Source organism: Podarcis pityusensis (assembly GCF_964106645.2).
Source record: "Podarcis pityusensis genome assembly, chromosome: 18".
Classification (NCBI taxonomy): Eukaryota; Metazoa; Chordata; class Lepidosauria; order Squamata; family Lacertidae; genus Podarcis; species Podarcis pityusensis.
Genome location: NC_138043.1, coordinates 7,705,937 through 7,726,058, shown reverse-complemented (window position 1 = coordinate 7,726,058; position 20,122 = coordinate 7,705,937). Strand labels below are relative to the sequence as shown.

Sequence of the window (20,122 nt, the reverse complement as noted above, 5' to 3'; positions counted from 1 at the left end):
CTTATAAATATAATAAATGTTCACAAATGTACAAGCCAAGCGCATACATAGATGTGTGGACCACAGGTCTGGAGCAGAACAGGAGGACTGCCCTGAAACCATTTTCACTTCCAAGCTGACCAAATGTTTTCTCTGCAAGGAGGGAGGAGGTGGGGAGCCTCCCTGCTGTCTTTTTGCTCACAAATCCTGTCTTAAGGGTATGTCTGTGTATGAATAGGGTGAGCTGTGACCTGGCTCAGGAACGAAGTATTTGTCATTACAAAAGACTAGCCAGGCTCCCCAGGGTATCCAATCAAGTAAGCATTAACAGGTAACCCGCTAGACAGGAGGTAAACAACGCACTCAGATTTCTGTTGTAGACTGCCCTTTCTGTGATGTGTGGTGTAGGTATGAAGTGTCTGGGGATGGTCTTGGACTCCAGGGCAGGGAATTTAAAATGTCTATATAAGGGATCTGGGTCCTCCTCCTTCTCCTGCGTGTGAGGGGAGCACCCTGTTGCAACAGTTCAGTAAAGATCAGGCTTACTAACTGCTTTGCTTCTCAATATTCTCTGGTTGGCCTCTGTTATTTTCTCTGACCGATGGAGAACCTGCAAAGGACTTTATAAGGGCTCTTGTGGTGCGAGACTGGCTTCATTATTATCAAATAAGAGAGGCTTATAATTTAGATTTTAAAAAATGGCTTCCAGGTGGAAAAATCAAAGTTGGAAACAGAACTGTTAGATCCTAAAACAAAGATACTTTCAAGAATGTATAACTTGCTGTTAAAATGGAACACTCAGGACGAGACAGTTAAATCTGCTATGATTAAATGGGCACAGGACGTCGGACATAACATTATGTTTGCTGACTGGGAACAGTTGTGGACCACAGGTATAAAATTTACGGCATGTAATGCTTTAAGAGAGAATATTATGAAAATGATATACAGGTGGTACATGACCCCAGTCAAGCTTGCAAAAATCTATCACTTGCCCGACAATAAATGTTGGAAATGTAAAGAAACTGAAGGTACATTCTTTCACCTTTGGTGGACGTGCCCAAGGATTAAGGCTTTCTGGGAGATGATTTATAATGAATTAAAAAAGGTATTTAAATACACTTTCTTGAAGAAACCAGAGGCCTTTCTCCTGGGCATAGTTGGCCAATTGGTGCCAAAGAAGGATAGAACTTTCTTTATGTATGCAACAACAGCAGCAAGAATACTTATTGCAAAGTATTGGAAGACACAAGATTTACCCACCCTGGAAGAGTGGCAGATGAAGGTGATGGACTATATGGAATTGGCGGAAATGACTGGCAGAATCCGTGACCAGGGAGAAGAGTCGGTGGAAGAAGATTGGAAGAAATTTAAAGACTATTTGCAGAAATACTGTAAAATTAATGAATGTTAAAATGATGTTGGAATGGAAATAAGTGGTTTTGGTAATAAGGTTAATAAGAATATGCAAATATAGATTGTTATATGGATGAAAATATATAGTTATAATAGGTTAAGATATAGAGTAAAGATAAATGAAAGAGGGTAAGGATTTGCTGAAAGGATTTTGTAAACGGGAATACAAAAAGGGGAGGTGTGAGGAGGTCAAGGAAATAAGTAAATGAGCCTAAAGATATTGAAAAATGGATTTTTTCTTTTTTAAATTCTTTTTTTTTTTTCCCTTCTCTCTTTTTCTTTTTTACCCATCTGTTTTTTGTATTTTGTATTTTCCCTTTTCTCTTTTAGGTCCTTGTTGTTGTTTTTTTGGTATTATTCTTGTTACCTTTTTTCTTTTCCTGTTTATGTGTAATCTTCGGTTTAATTTTTTAAAATTCTTTTAAACCTATGTTTATTGTAAAATCCTAATAAATATTTTATAAAAAAAAATTAAAAAATATATATAAGGGCTCTTGTGTCCCCCATAAGGGAAGAAGGGCAGATTTCTGTTTATTACAACTACAACAACCCTGCGAAGCAAGACTCGCCAGCTAAATCACAGCTCGGGAGCCCAGGAGAGCCTGCGAGCACAGGACTCAGAGCAGAGACATGCTAAGAGATATGCTAAGAATCAGGCTCAATCAATCAAGATAGCTTTGAGACTCTTTCAAATGAAAGTCCTCTCCCTTCTTTTGGTGGGCATCTCTTTAGGCTCCCGTAGGGATTTTTTGAAACTGGATTCTATCCAAACGCGATTCCTTAGAGCCATCCTTAGGATTCCCCCCTCGGTAGCGGGTGCGGTTATGAGACTAGAGGTCGGCTGGCAAGCTCTACGGTATGTGGCCTTGAAGACGAAGCTCTGGCTATGGCTCAAGCTTTGTTTTAAACCAGTGGGTATTGCCCCCTTGATATTGAGGGACGATTTCCAATCATCGTGGGAAAGGGAGGTCATTAATGAGGTTCAATCCTGCGGATTATCTCTCCTTTACTTTGAGTCCATGACGTACAATCAAGCTAGAGCTGTGATCTCCCGGAGACTGAGTGACATTGCCAGACAAGAGGACATAGCCCAGGTAAAACCAGGGATGTTCCTAGGGGACCAGATTTATCGGACCATACCAGCCCCCTACCTTGCAGAAATCCACTATGTGGAATACCGTAGACTTCTTACAGCGGCTAGATTAAATGTCCTTGACTCTGCGATATTGTGGGGAAGGTACAGGGGAGTACCATACGCCCAGAGAACCTGTCATTGTGCCATGGGGGTGGTTGAGTCCACCGAACACATTCTCTTGACTTGCCCTTCCTATGCAGAGCTTAGACAAAATTTTATAGACCCACTCTTATGTCAATTCAGCTTCCTACCCGGAGAAAACCAGGTTTTACACTTGCTGAATAACACCACTAGAGCTATACCTTCCTTGGTGGCCAAATTTCTCTTTTTAGCTTTTAAGCGTCGCAAGACTATAATTGACTGTATTGATATGGGGCTATCTGTTTAGCCCATTTTAGTGTTGGCTAAGTTTTAAAATCTTCCTGGATGTTTTTAACTGTGTATTGACAAAATGTACTTTTTTCTGACTGACGGTCGAATAAAAATGATGATGATGATGATGAGAGCAGAGACAACTCTCCAGTTGCAATTGGGGTCTTCCATGCCTGGCAGCAAGGACGGTGGACATCCAGCAACACCTAGGGGGTCACATTGGTTAAGAGCATCAGGCTAGAGCTGGTGGGACACAGATTCGAATCCCCGCTCATCCAAGAAGTTGGCTCGGGACAGTTCTCTCTCTCTCAGCCCTACCTTGCCCCAGAGGGTCGTCGTGAGATCGAACGGACTTTTGCCGAGGTCAAACAGCGCATGGCAGTGGCGGGCATCATCCGCAGGCCTACCTCGCAAGGGCGGTTGTTGTGTTCAAAGAAAACAGCTTGGCTGAACTCCAAAAGCGTGGGGAGTCTTTGGCCTCCCAGATGTTGCTGGCCTCCAGTCCCCATCAGCCAATGGCCAGGGGTGATGGAACAACGTCCAAAAAGGCACATAAGTTTAGCAGATTTCAGCTGAGCGTTAAGCCAAGTTTGTTTGGGCAGGCTGGACCCCCTCTGAGATTGTTCCCAATGCTATAAAAAATAAACAGCCTACATTTTTTAGCTGGAGCCTCTGGGTCTCTGCCCTAACCTGTACAGTGGTAGCTCAGGTTACAGACGCTTCAAGTAACAGACGCTTCAGGTTACAGACTCTGCTAACCCAGAAATAGTACCTCGGATTCAGAACTTTGCTTCAGGATGAGAACAGAAATCGCACGCTGGCAGCAGCGGGAGGCCCCATTAGCTAAAGTGGTGCTTCAGGTTAAGAACAGTTTCAGGTTCGGAACGGACCTCCGGAACCAATTAAGTTCTTAACCCGAGGTACCGCTGTATTCTAATAATTTTGATGATTGCGTTACTGAACCTTGTTTGATTGGGTACGATTTTGCTTTGACAGTGGTACCTTGGGTTACAGACGCTTCAGGTTACAGACGCTTCAGGTTACAGACTCCGCTAACCCAGAAATAGTACCTCGGATTCAGAACTTTGCTTCAGGATGAGAACAGAAATCGCGTGACAGCACCGGGAGGCCCCATTAGCTAAAGTGGTGCTTCAGGTTAAGAACAGTTTCAGGTTCAGAACGGACCTCCGGAACCAATTAAGTTCTTAACCCGAGGTACCACTGTACTGTACTTAGCCCTCCCTGACATTTTTTAATGCTCCAAAGTCGAGAGAGGGCGGGAGAGAAAGTGAAGCAGCAACGAGGAAAAAGCCACGAACCGCGCAGAGGATTTCACTAGAGGGGAAATTACTCATACTTCTCCTTGCCCCAACTCCCCCCAATGCCTGCGGAACTGAGACACGTTCAACCCACTACGTAGCGTGGCGCCCTGCCCTCAGCAGAACCAACTCCAGGCCCGGGCAGGCAGCCCACGGCTGAGATACTGGCCCCTTTTCAAGCGTCTCCACAGGACAGATTGGGAGGTCCGTAGTTTGTGCCGCCAGGACCCCGGCTCTCCTCAGCCCCGGCTGGGTCAGGAAGAGGGATGAGCCAGTGCGGCGGAACAGTTAAGAGCATAGGGTGAAGGTCTGGGTTCGAATCCCTGCTCAGCCACGAAGCTCCCTGGACAACTGCCCTCAGCCTTAACTGACCTTGCAGGGTTGGTTTGAGGGTGGAATGGAGAGGGGGGACAGTACTGTGGGCACCACTTTGAGCTCCTTGGAGGAAAAGGTGGTTTGGAGACGCAACAAACAAATAAATCCAGTAAGCGCTTGAATCAATCCGGTTTGCATTATCCGAAACGGTCCGCGAACTCTTCCTTTGAAAGCTGCATTTCTCCAGAATTTGGCAACACTGTTTTCCAGCCATGTAGCATTTAGAAAATAATAATAATAATAATAATAATTTTTTAAAAATAATTTTTATTCATTTTCCAAACAAGTTTTACACAATCAACAAATTGTTTTACACTCATGCTTCAGTTTTTGACTTCCCTCAGTTTCTCTGTCAATCTTTCGAAAAAATTCTATTTGTTGACGCATTTCTAAACATAATATTGCCTTTCCCCACTCCTTTTCCTCTTACTCTCTTTTTTGCAGTATTTCTTACTATTTCACAGAGTCTCTTCAAAACCAACAAGCGTTGTCTGTACATCACATATATTTCTCAGATATTCTGTAAATTTCCCCCAGTCATAGAATCATAGAATCATAGAGTTGGAAGAGACCACAAGGGCCATCGAGTCCAACCCCCTGCCAAGCAGGAAACACCATCAGAGCACTCCTGACATATGGTTGTCAAGCCTCTGCTTAAAGACCTCCAAAGAAGGAGACTCCACCACACTCCTTGGCAGCAAATTCCACTGTCAAACAGCTCTTACTGTCAGGAAGTTCTTCCTAATGTTTAGGTGGAATCTTCTTTCTTGTAGTTTGGATCCATTGCTCCGTGTCCGCTTCTCTGGAGCAGCAGAAAACAACCTTTCTCCCTCCTCTATATGACATCCTTTTATATATTTGAACATGGCTATCATATCATAAGGCATCGTTTCCAGGCCTTTGACCATTTTGGTTGCCCTCCTCTGGACACGTTCCAGTTTGTCAGTGTCCTTCTTGAACTGTGGTGCCCAGAACTGGACACAGTACTCCAGGTGAAGTCTGACCAGAGCAGAATACAGTGGCACTATTACTTCCCTTGATCTAGATGCTATACTCCTATTGATGCAGCCCAGAATTGCATTGGCTTTTTTAGCTGCCGCGTCACACTGTTGGCTCATGTCAAGTTTGTGGTCAACCAAGACTCCTAGATCCTTTTCACATGTACTGCTCTCAAGCCAGGTGTCCCCCATCTTGTATTTGTGCCTCTCATTTTTTTTGCCCAAGTGCAATACTTTACATTTCTCCCTGTTAAAATTCATCTTGTTTGTTTTGGCCCAGTTCTCTAATCTGTCAAGGTCATTTTGAAGTGTGATCCTATCCTCTGGGGTGTTAGCCACCCCTCCCAGTTTGGTGTCATCTGCAAATTTGATCAGGATGCCCTTGAGTCCATCATCCAGTCCTCGATAAACAGTCCTCGATAAACTTTTGGTCTTTCTGGTATCGAATCTTCCCAGTCAATTTGTCCAATTCTGCATATTCGGTCAATTTCCTTCTCCATTCTTCCATAATAATAATCTGTTATGGGGAAATGCGCCTGAACATGGAGATGTCAGTGAAGATAACAATCCAAATTCATTTTTTTTATTTGTCTTGTGATTTAGTATATATTATTTGCATTTATGATTTTGTATGTAATGTTGGCTTAACACTCAAATCAGTTACTCTGCATGCTGATGTTGAGGAAATTCCAGTTTTAGTGTTTTATAGCTCCTATTTTGGAAAAGCGACGTTTGTCGTTTTGATTGTTAAAAAATTAAAAAATCAAAAATGTGTTCTGTCAAAGATAAACCACTTGCCGGTAATGGATGCACTGGTCAAAACGGCATATTAAAAATGTGTTTGTTAGGAGAAATCTGCTCTAGGATGCTGATGAATTTCCATGAGGATTCTTTAAAAATAAAATCTTTTAAATCTCAAATTGCTGCAAAATGAAGAGAAGAAATGGAGAGAGTCGAAACGAACATATTCTTCCATCCCTCGTTAGGGATAGTGGCAGCATTAGGCCAGACTGCACCTTTCCTCTCTCCTGAATAATTAATAATAATAATAATAATAATAATAATAATAATAATAATTTATTTGTACCCCGCCCATCTGGTTGGGCTACCCCAGCCACTCTGGGTGGCTTCCAACAAAGATAAAAAATACATTAAAATGTCACACATTAAAAACTTCCCTAAACAGGAATGTTCTTAAATTCCTCCTGAAAGCCAATAGCAAGGGAGGGCGGCACACCTCACGAGGGAGGGCATTCCCCAAATGAGAAAAACCCACCAAAAAAAGCCCTGTCCTGGGTCAATGCCAACTGGGCAGCAGCCAACTGGATCTCATCATCCCTGCCTATCAGGGGGCCTGAGGCGGTTGATACAGGGAAAATATTTGGGTCCCAAGCCATTTAGAGCTTCATACACTGGTACGAATGCCTTGAACTGGCAGATACTGTATTTTTCACTCAATAAGGCGCACTTTTTTCTTCCTAAAAAGTAAGGGGAAATGTCTGTGTGTCTTATGGAGCAAATGCGTGGTCCCTGGCGCCGAATTGCCCAGGGGCAGAAAGCAGATCATGCTTTTGTTTTTAAAATGAAAGAGAGAAGAGGGTGTTGAAACAAAACCGCTGATCGGCAAGCGATCGGAAGCGAGATAAGGGACGCTGGCCATAAAGGAGGCTGCCTGGGAGGGGGGAGGTAAAGACAGCAAACCTGCAAGGAGAGGAGACTAAATCAATGAGGAGAGAAATTAGAAGAAAAGGAGGAGCAAAAAGCTGCTCCAGCTAAGGAAAAGACACTAAGGCAAACAAGAGGGAAGGGAGTGTTGAAATTCACCATCAGATCACATAGCATGTCCATGGCTACAGCCTGAACCAAAAAAACCACGCACCCACTGTTTCCTGGGGCTGCAATGGCGCAAATACGTGGTTACAAAGCATGGATCCACATGGATCCTCAGGATTTTTGCACTGGGCTACCCCAAACTCACCATCAAATCACATGTCTGTGGTCACAGCATGAACCACAAAAATCATACATCCACTGTTTTGTTCAGAATATTCTTTTTCTTGTTTTCCTCCTGTAAAAACTAGGTGCTTCTTACGGTCAGGTGCATCTTATGGAGTGAAAAATACGGTAACACAAGGCATGGTGTCCCACCAGGCTGCCCTTCTACCAACCACGTTCTGCAAAGGCCCAGTATCCTGTTCTCACAGCGGCCAAATACCCCTAAGAACCTAGGAATCCAGATAATAATAATTATAATAATAATAATTTTATTTGTATCCCGCCCTCCCTAGCCAAAACAGGGCTCAGAGTGGCTAACAACAGGTAAAAATAGCAGTGTACATAAAATGGCACAGTTAATTAATTAAAATTCATTCTAGAATCAATTCAGAATCAAATTAATGGCAACCATTGGGCTAGAGTGCTATGAGGATTACAGAAGGAGGGAGTCAGGCTGTGCCCTGGCCAAAGGCCTGGTGGAACAGCTCCGTCTTGCAGGCCCTGCGGAAAGATGTCAAGTCCTGCAGGGCCCTAGTCTCTTGTGACAGAGCGTTCCACCAGATCGGGGCCACAGCTGAAAAGGCCCTGACTCTGGTCGAAGCCAGCCTAACCTCCCTGTGGCCCGGGACCTCCAAGATGTTTTTGTTTGAAGACCGTAAGGTCCTCCGTGGGACATACCAGGAGAGGCGGTCCTGTAGGTACGAAGGTCCTAGACTGTATGGGGCTTTAAAGGTTAAAACCAGCACCTTAAACTTAATCCTGCACTCCACTGGGAGCCAGTGCAGCTGGTATAGCACTGGGTGAATGTGATCTCGCAGCGAGGACCCCGTAAGGAGTCTCGCCGCGGCATTCTGCACCCGCTGGAGTTTCTGGGTCAGTCTCAAGGGCAGCCCCACGTAGAGCGAGTTACAATAATCCAGTCTGGAGGTGACCGTCGCGTGGATCGCAGTGGCTAGGTCAGGGTGAGAGAGATAAGGGGCCAACTGCTTAGCTTGGCGGAGATGAAAAAATGCCGCCCTTGTTGTAGCTGCAATCTGCGCCTCCATGGAAAGGGAGGTGTCGAAGATTACACCCAAACTCTTAACGGACGGTGCTGGCACTAATTGCGCCCCCGCAAGAGATGGGAGTTGCCCCCCCAATCCCATATCGTCCTGTCCCAGCCAGAGGACCTCTGTCTTCGAAGGATTTAACTTCAACCGGCTCCCACGTAACCATCCAGCCACAGCTTCCAAACATCTGGTCAGTGTGTCTGGGGCCGAGTCAGGATGGCCATCCATCAACAGATAGAGTTGGGTGTCATCAGCATACTGATGGCAGCCCAGCCCAAAACTCTGGACAAGCTGGGCGAGGGGGCGCATAAAGATGTTGAAAAGCATCGGGGAGAGTATCGCACCCTGAGGCACTCCACATACTAGGGAGTGGCGCGATGACAGTTCTCCCCCAAGTGCCACCCTCTGTCCCCGACCGGAGAGAAACGAGCGCAGCCATTGAAGGACTGTGCCCTGGATCCCCACGTATCCGAGCACAAGAGCAACTCTCCCCTCCTGTGGTTTCTGGAGACTTATTCAGAAGCATGACTGACTCCAACTGCACTGAAGACAGCCTTCAAGGGCAGCCCCACGCAGAGCACTGCAGTAGTCTAAGCAGGAAGTCCTTAGGGCAGGGGTCCCCAAATGGATACCCGTGGGCCGGATAAGGCCCGAGGGACTCGTTTATCCGGCCCTCAGCAACCCCCGCCGCCCGCTCTTACCGGTGCTGCGCTGCACGGCTGCCCACTTCCGGGTCAGAGGAGCACCGGAAATAGCTTGCGCACATGCACAAGCGTTATTTGCGCATGCGCAAGTGTTATTTCCGGTGCACATCCGGGTCGGAGGAGGCCCGTGCACATGCGCACAAGCTCTTTCCAGTGCTCCTCCGACCCGGAAGTGTGCCAAGAGAAATGCCAGTTCATTTCATACGAGATTCAGTTCATACGAGATTGGCCTAGGATTTAAATATGTTAAGGATAGGAATTAAGATGTTTAAAGCCAGAATAGAAGGAATGAAAGATGTTAAGTGATCGAGATAATTTTTCTTTGAGAAGAGAGATTTTGGAAAACTGTTAAAATGATATATAATGAGGCGAAAGATTTATACGATCTGAAGAGAAACCAGAGTCAAATACTATGTTTATGAAGATGGATGGTACTTAATTTTAATTAATTAAGTGGTAAGACGTTGTATGTATCTTTTTTTCTTTTTTCTCTTTTTCTTTTCTTTTTTGTTTGTCTTTATTATTGTTAATCTTTTCTTTCTTTACTATGTTTATCTACTGAAAATAATAAATATTATTTGAAAAAAATAAAAAATAAAATGATATATAATAAAATTCAACCAGGGGGATTTGAGGAAGTCACTTAACAATGTTACCAAGATTGGTTTAATTACAGTTAGGATGTTTGTTTGTTTGTTTGTTTAAAAAAAATGGGGGGGGGTTAATTTAAAAATTGGGGGGGGGGAGAAATGCCAGTTCATTTTTGGGCCCAATTCAAAGTTCTCACAGTAGTATTTAAAGCCCTGGACGACTCAGGCCACAAATACCCAAGGAGACCGCCTCCTTCCCTACAGACCCCCTTGGGTGCTAAACTCGGATTGTAAGTTGTTTTAGGCTGTTTTCGATTTTGTGCTTTAATTGCTGGGACCTTAGGGTGGAGGCAGGAAATAAAATTATATCCTTGTTGCAGCGGGTTGGCTAGATTACTTCCAGGTGATTGAAATGTTCAGACAGGATAAGCAGATAGGTTTTGAAAAGAAGCCTTCAAGATTTGAAAGAGAATTACTGAATAGTAAAACTAAAATAATCACAAAAAATGTATAGACGTCTTTTAGACTACAAAGTAATGGATGAGGAGGTTCATGTGGGCCGTCCAATTATGCTAAAAGATTGGGAAAACTTATGGAAGGTAAATTTGAAATTTACAGCCAGCTATAATAGAAGAGAGAACATGATGACCAGGGAGAACATGATGACCGTGACCAGGGAGAAGAGTCGGTGGAAGAAGATTGGAAGAAATTCAAAGATTATTTACAGAAATATTGCAAAATTTATGAATGTTAGAGTGATGTTGGATTGAAATTAAGTGGCTTCTAGCTGTACAGGCTTTAAAGTTATAAATATATCAAGATTAAGGATTAGGATTCAAAAGGTTAAAAGAATGGAAAAATTGGTTTTTAATAGGTAAAAATTTAATGTTATATTATATTAAGATTAAGGATTGGGATAAAGGAATTGCTGGACTAACAAACTGAATTGGAATACAAAAGAGGGAGGTATGAGGAGGTCCGGGAAACAAGTAAATCTAAAAGTAGTGATGAAAGATGGAATTGTTTTTAACTGTTTTTTCTTCTTTTTCCTGTATTTTGCATTGTGTATTTTTCTTTTTATTTTTGAATTTTTCTTTTGTGTGGATGTGATTCTTTCTTTCTGAAACTTTAATAAATATCATTTAAAAAAAAATAGAAGAGAGAACATGATGAAAATGGCTCACAGGTGGTACCTCCTTCCAAATTATCAAGAATGTATAAAAATTTGGCGAATGCTTGTTGGAGATGCGGAGGAAATAATGGTGACATGATCCACATGTGGTGGACGTGTGGAAAGATTAAGATTTTTTTGGGGAAAATATACGATGAATTAAAAAAGATGATGGGGATAACTTTTACTAAAAAACCGGAGGCATTTCTATTAAGTATTTTAGATAAAGACACCCAGCTCTACACTTCTGTGATCCTATGACCATCATCGTCTCTGCTTCCGTCCCTGTAGCCATCCCTCCGGCACAGCACAGACTGAAAGCTCTTTTGGGGAGAGACTCACGCTCTTTGCTTAAGTCGCTTTGCAAAAACACCCTACGAATGTTGTTGTTTTTTTAATGCATATAGTTCTGGATGGATTATGTGGATTAAATGCCTATAAGGCGAGATTCTCTGAAGCTGCTGTGCGCATGGATAACTCCTCTTTATCTCTCTCTCACACACAGAGAGGGACACATGCCATTTCTCAGAAACCACCAAGACATACCGTATTTTTCGCTCTATAACACGCACCAGACCATAACACGCACGTAGTTTTTAGAGGAGGAAAACAAGAAAAAAAAATATTCTAAACGAAATAGTGGATATATGATTTTTGTGGTTCATGCTGTGGCCACAGACATGTGATCTGACCATGAGTTTGGAGTAGCCCAATGCAAAAATCCTGAGGATCCATGTGGATCCATGCTTTGAAACCACGGAGGAGGGAAGGAAGGGGAACCATGGATCCTCTGCTCACGACTGCAGCAGATCCCCCCGCCACCCGCAGGCATTCCCTCCATAACACGCACAGACATTTCCCCTTACTTTCTAGGAGGAAAAAAGTGAGTGTTATGGTGCAAAAAATACGGTATACTCCACAGGGTTGCTTTGCAAGAGACTCTCCAGATGTTGCCACATGCTGTTCCCATCATCCCTGGACAGCTGCTTGTGGCTCTTGGAAACCGGAGAGCAGCAAACACCTGGAAGATGTTATCCAGACTGCCTCTGAACAAGGGTCAATCACCTTTTCAGCCCTCATTTGCAATTTTAAAACCTGGATTACTTGTCTCTGCTCGCTAGTCTTTTCAAGCAATGCCTGTTTTGAAATACAGGTGGGTAAGGCTGGTGAAGACATTGTAGGGAATGTGTGTGCTTTTTTACATATCACTTTGGAAGACAGGTGAACTAATGCCAATGTACTAGAAGAAGCAAAGATCACAAGTGTTGAAGCAATGATTCTTCAACATCAACTTTGTTGGACTGGCCATGTTGTTCGGACGCCTGATTATCGTCTGCCAAAGCAACTACTCCATTCCGAACTTGAACATGGAAAGCGTAATGCTGGTGGTCAACAAAAGAGGTTCAAAGACTCTCTCAAGGCAAATCTTAAAAAATGTACAGTGGTACCTCAGGTTAAGTACTTAATTCGTTCCGGAGGTCCATTCTTAACCTGAAACTGTTCTTAACCTAAAGACTTTAGCTAATGGGGCCTCCTGCTGCTGCCGCAACGCCGGAGCCCGATTTCAGTTCTTATCCTGAAGCAAAGTTCTTAACCTGAAGCACTATTTCTGGGTTAGCGGAGTGTGTAACCTGAAGTGTATGTAACCTGAAGCGTATGTAACCCGAGGTACCACTGTAGTATAAACATCGACAACTGGCAAACATTGGCCTGCAAGCGCTCCAGTTGGAGAACAGCCTTTACCAAAGGTGTCATGGGCTTTGAAGACATTAGAACTCAAGACAAAAGGGAGAAGTGTGCTAAGAGGAAGGCACGTTTGGCAAACCCTCGCAGGGATCAACTCCTGTCCGGAAACCTATGTTCCCACTGTGGAAGGATGTGTGGATCCAGAATTGGCCTCCACAGTCACTTATGGATTCACTGTTAAGACCGTGTTCATGGAAGACAATCTTACTCGGCTATGAGGGATTACCAAAGAAGAAGTGTGCGTTTTAATACAATTACCAGTTTACGCAGAATGCAATCGACTCTATAGAATGTAGAGCCTAAGCCCATAAAAAGAGCCTTTTGGATCAGACAAGTGGCCCATCTCGTTCTCACAGTGGCCAACCAGGTGCCCCCACAAGAAGGACCTGAGCACAACATTAACTCTCCCCTCTTGCTGCGTCCAGCAACTGGCCTTCCACAGCATCGCTGCCTCCAACCGTGGAGCCACAGCAGAGCCATCAATGACCTTGTCTTCCACAAATTCATCGGATACTGAGAAAGCAAAGAGATGGGGTTCCTGCAGAGCTCTGGATGTTTTTGGAGCCCAAGTCCCAGCAGCCAACTTGGCCAACGTCCAGTAAGATGGAGAGTTATAGACCATCAACATTGGGGGCGGGTCAAAGGTTCCCCATCCCTGACATAGGGGATGGAGATAGTGGCAGACCTACATTTTTGGGGTACCCTGAAGCTTGAATGGTCATGGGAACCTCCATGCAGCCAACAACAAAGTCTAGGTGACAACTGTTATCCTCTTTGGTGGGTTTGCTCCACAACACATTGCCACTTTTTTAATTAAAAAAAAATAGCTACCACATCTCAGATTTTGATTAGAATTATTGTACTGGATTATCTCACATGCCAAAACCACTGGAGACAATAAAAACTCCCTCTGCCTTGTAGTTTTCGAGGTTTGCTCAGTTGGTAGAGAAGGAGAACTCAAGGGTTTGAGCAAAATATTCCTGCATTGCTGAAAGTTGGACTAGATGACCCTTGTGGTCCCTTCCATGCTTCTATGGGGGTGTAATTTAGGGAAATGTCATATATGTGCATGATGCATTTTTTAAAAGCAATTTTTTTAAAGCAGTGTGCGGCCCTCAAGCTTAAGCTTCTTTAGTTTCTTTTTTCAAAAAAAATAAATTTTTATTAGTTTTCAATATAATCATACAATTTAATCCAAATATTACCTGATTTTAACAAAATACAAATTTTGGACTTCCTTCAACTTCTCTGGTAATCATCCATTTTTACCCTTCAGTACGCATTCCTTTAATTGCATTGCCATTTGTCTTCCCTTCCTTTTCTAAATAAAAAAATTCCTTCCTGTAGCACCTTAAAGACCAACTAAGTTAGTTCTTGGTATAAGCTTTCGTGTGCATGCACACTTCTTCAGATACACTTCCTTTTCTATTTACTTTCAGCAATACCTCTTAAAATTTTACAGTGCTTCTTGAAACCTCACTAGCGTTGCTTGCACCTCACATATATTTTTCAGATAATCTGCAAATTTTCCCCAATCCTCGATGAACTTTTGGTTTCGGGCATATCTTATTTTCCCCGTCAGTTTGTCCAGTTCCGCATAGTCAGTCAATTTCATTCTCCATTCTTGAATCGTCGGTATTTCCTCTTGTTTCCATTTCTGAGCCAATAGAATTCTTGCTGCCGTAACTGCATACTGGAAAAGTTTACAGTCTTTTTTCTTTACATTTCCAACACTTATTACATGTTTTATACATTTTTGCCAATTTTACCGGAGTGATATACCATCTGTAAAACATTTTCATTACATTTTCCTTCAACCCCATGCATGCAGTAAATTTTAAACTTTCCTTCCATAATTTTTCCCAATCTTCAAATTGAATGTTATATCCAAAATCTTTGGCCCACTGTATCATTACTGAGCTTCTTTAGTTTCATAGAAGCTGGATGAAGAAGACTCTATGTTTCTTCTTCAGTAGAATCCTCTCAGGGCTCCCAATGAGGTCGCAGAATCAAACAATTGCGTTCCCCACGCAACTTGAGACATCATCATCATCATCATACAGTGGTGCCTTGGTTCTCAAACATCGAAAACCCAGAAGTAAGTGTTCCAGTTTTCGAGTGTTTTTCGGAAGCTGAACATCCAATACGGCCGTCGGCTATTGTTTTCGAGGCTCCTGCGCCAATCAGAAGCTGCACCTTGGTTTTCGAACATTTTGGAAGTCAAACAGACTTCCAGAATGGATTAAGTTTGGTGCTTTTGTTTTTGCTATTTATTCTGCATTTTTGTTTTGAGGCTTTTCGGTTTATTTGTTTTTGTGACTGTGTGGAACCCAGTTCAGCTACTGACTTAATTGATTGATTGATTGTGTGACTGCGGAAATGCAGGTAAGAATTTTTTTATATATATCATCTACAATACTGTCTTATTTATTTTACAGTACAGTACATTGATTATTGCTTACATTTTATGGATCAATGGTCTCGTTCAGTAGTAAAATTCATGTCAAATTGCTGTTTTAGGGGTTGTTTTTAAAAGTCTGGAACGGATTAATCTGTTTTGCATTACTTTCTATGGGAAAGTGTGCCTCGGTTTTGGAATGCTTTGGTTTTGGAACAGACTTCCGGAACGGATTAAGTTTGAGAACCAAGGGACCACCGTAATAATGTTGAGAACCCCCAACCAGTGGCTGTCTAGCCCCCCACCTGAAGACCTCTTCATGAGCGAGAGACCACCCATTGGGTCACCAGCTCCATCATCAAAGTCCTCCTGCCAAAGTCGTTCCTTCCCATGGCCAGCCAAAGCCGCCATTGAGTCATTCCTTCCAAACGCACAACCAAAATCTACCTTCCTGACTCTTGAGCCAGTGTGGTGTAGTGGTTAAGAGCGGTAGTCACGTAATCTGGGGAACCGGGTTCGCGTCTCCGCTCCTCCACATGCAGCTGCTGGGTGACCTTGGGCCAGTCACACTTCTTTGAAGTCTCTCAGCCCCACTCACCTCACAGAGTGTTTGTTGTGGGGGAGGAAGGGAAAGGAGATTGTTAGCCGCTTTGAGACTCCTGAAGGGGAGTGAAAGGCGGGATATCAAATCCAAACTCTTCTTCTTCTTCTTCTTCTCTTGAGCCCATTAGACATTCTCGTGGGCAACAGAGAACAGGAGACGTTCTCCTTCCACCAAACGGCATGTTCCAATCGTCCCTCCACATACAATGCCAGCTAAATAATTCCATGTTTCCTCCCAGGAGGGAAGGAGAAGAGGGTTCAGTTCAGTGGCAAGGCACCTGTTTGCTTTTCAGGTCCAACTCTCAACATCACCAGGCAGGGCTCCCTTTGAAACTCCACAGAGATGCTGCTGGCCAAGCTAGATGGACCAATGGGAAGACTCAGTACAAAGCATCTCCCACTGTTTTGAGGGTTTCTGCTGCATCATAAGGACTGGAAGTTTACATTATTATTAGGGGAAGAACTGCCAGGTTTTTTGCATGTAAAAGGTCCCAGTTTCGATCCCAAGTGTCTCCAGGTAGGGCTGAAATAAGACCCCTGCCCAGGCACCCTGGAGATCTGCTGCCAGTCATTGTAAAGGGACCCTGACCGTTAGGTCCAGTTGTGACCGACTCTGGGGTTGTGGCACTTATCTCGCTTTATTGGCCGAGGGAGCCGGCGTACAGCTTCCGGGTCATGTGGCCAGCATGACTAAGCCGCTTCTGGCGAACCAGAGCAGCGCACGGAAACGCCGTTTACCTTCCCGCTGGAGTGGTACCTATTTATCTACTTGCACTTTGAAGTGCTTTCGAACTGCTAGGTTGGCAGGATCTGTGACCGAACAACGGGAGCTCACCCCGTCGCGGGGATTCGAACCGCCGACCTTCCGATCGGCAAGTCCTAGGCTCTGTGGTTTAACCCACAGCGCCACCCGCATCCTGCCAGTCTTTGTAGATAGTGCTAAGATGGATGGGCCCACATAAGAACATAAGAAGGCCCTGCTGGATCAAGCCAATGGCCCCACCTAGACTAATAATAATAATTTTTATTTATACCCCGCCCTCCGCAGCCAAGGCTGGGCTCAGGGCGGCTAACAAGCAATAATAAAAACAACTTAAAAACAAAATTAAAATACAACATTAAAATATTGAAATGTAGCCTCATCGCAGGAGGGGAAAGGAAAAGAAAAAAGAGGGGGGGGAATTAAATTGGCTCCAAGCCAAAGGCCAGGCGGAACAACTTTGTCTTACAGCCCTGTGGAAAGAAATCAGATCCTGCAGGGCCCTGGACTCATGAGACAAAGCGTTCCACCAGTCCGGAGCCAGTGCTGAAAAGGCCCTGGCTCTGGTGGAGGCTAATCTAACTTCCTTAGGGCCCGGGACCACTAGGGTGTTGCTGTTTATGGACCTTGAGGCTCTCAAGACTAGTATCCTGTTCTCACAATGGCCAGTGCAAAACCCACAAGATTTGACCACAAGACCTCAGTCCTTTCCTGTGGTTTCCGGAAGCCCTTCCAGTCCGACTTAAGCCCGCCGCAAAGCGCGTCACGCAAAAATCAGCCGCAGGCAGGTGCAGCCACAAGGCCACGTGCCTCTTGAAAGTATCAAACAAACTAAAAGGCGATTCAGTCTCACCCCTGGAAAGTTTGGGGCGGGGAACCTGCCGCTTTGCAGAGGTTGCCGCTGGTCTCCGATTCCCCCCAGCCCCCCCCCCAGCCTCCCCATGCGATAGTCAAGGGTCAGGGATGATTCCAACCGTGCTTGGAGGGCCCACCTGAGATAAGGGCCAGCTTAGGCCCACAAGCCTTCAAGTATCTGCAACAAAACATTGCCGTTTCCGTACATCGCGAGGCAGCAACAGGCCAGGATTCGCCACTGACTGTGCTGTCCACACGTAGCCCCATCTAAATGCCTTTTTTTGGGGGGGGGGAATTGTTTTCAAGCACATATAACACACACTATAACACACAAACACACACACACAGCCCTCCCCTCTCTCACACACACTATGGGTTTGCATCTGCCAATGTCCCATGAAATGTTAAATGCATCCAAGACCTTTCGTCTGGAAGTTTAAACACTGAGGAGCAATTGCAGGCAGCTTTTAGGGTCTAGCCTTAGAGATAGCGGTCAAGAGCCATTTTGGTTAGCATAGCATGCAGATAGATAGATAGATAGATAGATAGATAGATATAGTCGTGCCCCACACCCCAGTGTTCCTGTCAAAAGCCTTTTTTCCAGAAAACGAAAAGGGTGTAGAGGAAAGAGGGGGGTGGAGTTGGGGGAAGGTCCCTGCAGGGTAAAAACACACCATAAATTATATGAAAATTGGATATATATTTTTAGGACGGGGTGGTGGTGCTGGTGGTGGATGAGGTTTGGATGGAGGGTGTGGGAAGAGAAATTGGGAGGTGTCTGGGAATGGGGTCTGGAGAGACCAGGAGGCAATGAAGAGGAGATGGGGGGAGGGAAGCCATATAGGCTCCAAGGCCCCTGAATGAGCACCTCCCCCCCCCCCAGTTTAACCTGCAAGGAGGTGGGACACACAGGTGTCCAGGCAAGGCAAGGTGAGAGGATGGCAGCACCAGCCTTGAAGCTCGGGCTAGCGGTGGGCCTGGGAACAGAGTGAGATGTTCTTGGAGGCTTATCTGGTGATGGGTTAAGGGGAGGGAAATTGGGGGGGGGCGAGCGATGGTGAAAGGCACGGAGGGGGTTAATGGAGCAGAATGAGAAAGAGAGAGTCTGCAGGGGGGTGGCGGCATTAAAGAGCAGATGGAATAAAACACAACTATATAAGGGGTTTATAGAGCAGCAGCAAAAAAAATGGGGGGGGGGGGAGAGAGAAACAGGCTTGATGTGGAGAGCTAAGGGTGAGACGATGAGCAAGACGCTTCCCGCCCCCGCTTCACCCGCCCGCCCAGATAGAATGAAGATTATTGTTTTAAGGGAGGGAGGAAAATATTGCATGCAGGATGGGAGAAAGTGATCGGATGGATTAAAATGACAGGATGGAGAATGTATTTGGGGGGGGGGGATGGATAGATTGGTAGAAAGGGAAGAAAAGGTTGAGGAGGATGGATTAGGCGGGGGGGGGAGTAGGATGCGCGAGGGAGAGGAGCGAAGAGGAAAGGCGAGCGGAGAACAGAAGGAAGCAGAAGGAGGGAGAGAAAAGGATGGATTAAAAACACAAGGGCGCACCTTTGTGCATGCCAGTGTACCGGTCCTTCAGCACCGTCAGCTCGTAGATCTGCCCGAATTGCTCGAAGAGGGGCTTGAGGTCCTTCTCCTCGAGGTTCCGGGGGATCTGCCCCACAAAGAGCTTGATAGCATCTAGGTCCTTCATGCCCTCGGGCTCAGAGATGCCGCTGCCGCTGCCGCTGCCGCCGCCGCTGCTCATGGGGGAGGCGCGGGGCGGTTGCTGGGATTGCGCCTTCCGCCTGGGCTCGCTCGCCGGCAGTCTGGCCATCCCCAGAGCCCCCAGCGCGGGCTGCGCAGTGGAGGATGCTGCGAGAAGGAAGGAGGCGGCGGCGGCGGCGCGCAAGATGCCACTGGAGGGGAAAAAGGATGCTGCCGAGCGCAGCATCAGGACCACAAAAAGCAGCTGCTGGGCAGCGACACCGCCTGGCCGTTCCGGGGAAGTGCACGGGGGTTTCGGGGAGCGTGAAAGCGGGGTGCTACTGGGAGCGGGATTGGGAGCTTGGAAGTGTGGCACGGGGGGGAGGAGGACGGGGGGGTTATGTCCCAAACTAGGCAGGGATGCAAAGGCAAATATTAACCCAACGAACCGGGGAGGGCAAAAAAGGATGCAACAAGGTGTTTGGTGAATTTGAAGAACCGCTTTGTTGAATTAAACAAAGGATGCAATTTAGCCAGGAACCTGCTCCTTAAAGTAGACAGACCCCCCCCACACACACACCCCGCCACGCTTTTTTGCTCCCCCATCAGCTGCCAAAACAGACTGCCTTTACCCTCGGAGGTTCTGTTATAAATACTTTTAGACGCACATAAAGGGTCAAGGCGCTGCGTTGCCATCCAAATGTTATTAGACTACCGTTCCCATCATCCCTGACCACCAGCCAGGCTGACAGGGGCTGACGGGAGCTGGAGTCTAGCAAAATCTCGATGGGCCACCAGTTCTCTGAAGTGGGGATTGTGAAGTCAATAACATCCATTTATTGGTTACTAGTCACATTTATTTTTAGCAAAACGCCTCTTTGCATTTGTTAAATCCTCCCAGGGTGATTATTTTCTGGGATTTGTTTCCAAAGAACCGCAAGCACACGCACACAATCTC

The 20,122-nt window shown here is 45.3% G+C and overlaps 1 protein-coding gene across 2 annotated transcripts in view; it reads right to left on the bottom strand.

Moving 5' to 3' along the window:
- CELF5 (CUGBP Elav-like family member 5) overlaps positions 1 to 19,392 on the bottom strand; it is an 81,648-nt gene extending 62,256 nt beyond the window's left edge. Inside the window, exon 1 of one of the 2 annotated variants that reach the window (XM_080989018.1) lies at positions 19,027 to 19,392. In XM_080989018.1, the coding sequence (XP_080845144.1) occupies positions 19,027 to 19,294 (268 nt within the window). In that variant the 5' untranslated portion in view covers positions 19,295 to 19,392. The remainder of the gene's footprint in view (positions 1 to 19,026) is intronic. The other variant, XM_080989019.1, reaches the window with a different exon arrangement.
- Positions 19,393 to 20,122: the final 730 nt, after the last annotated feature.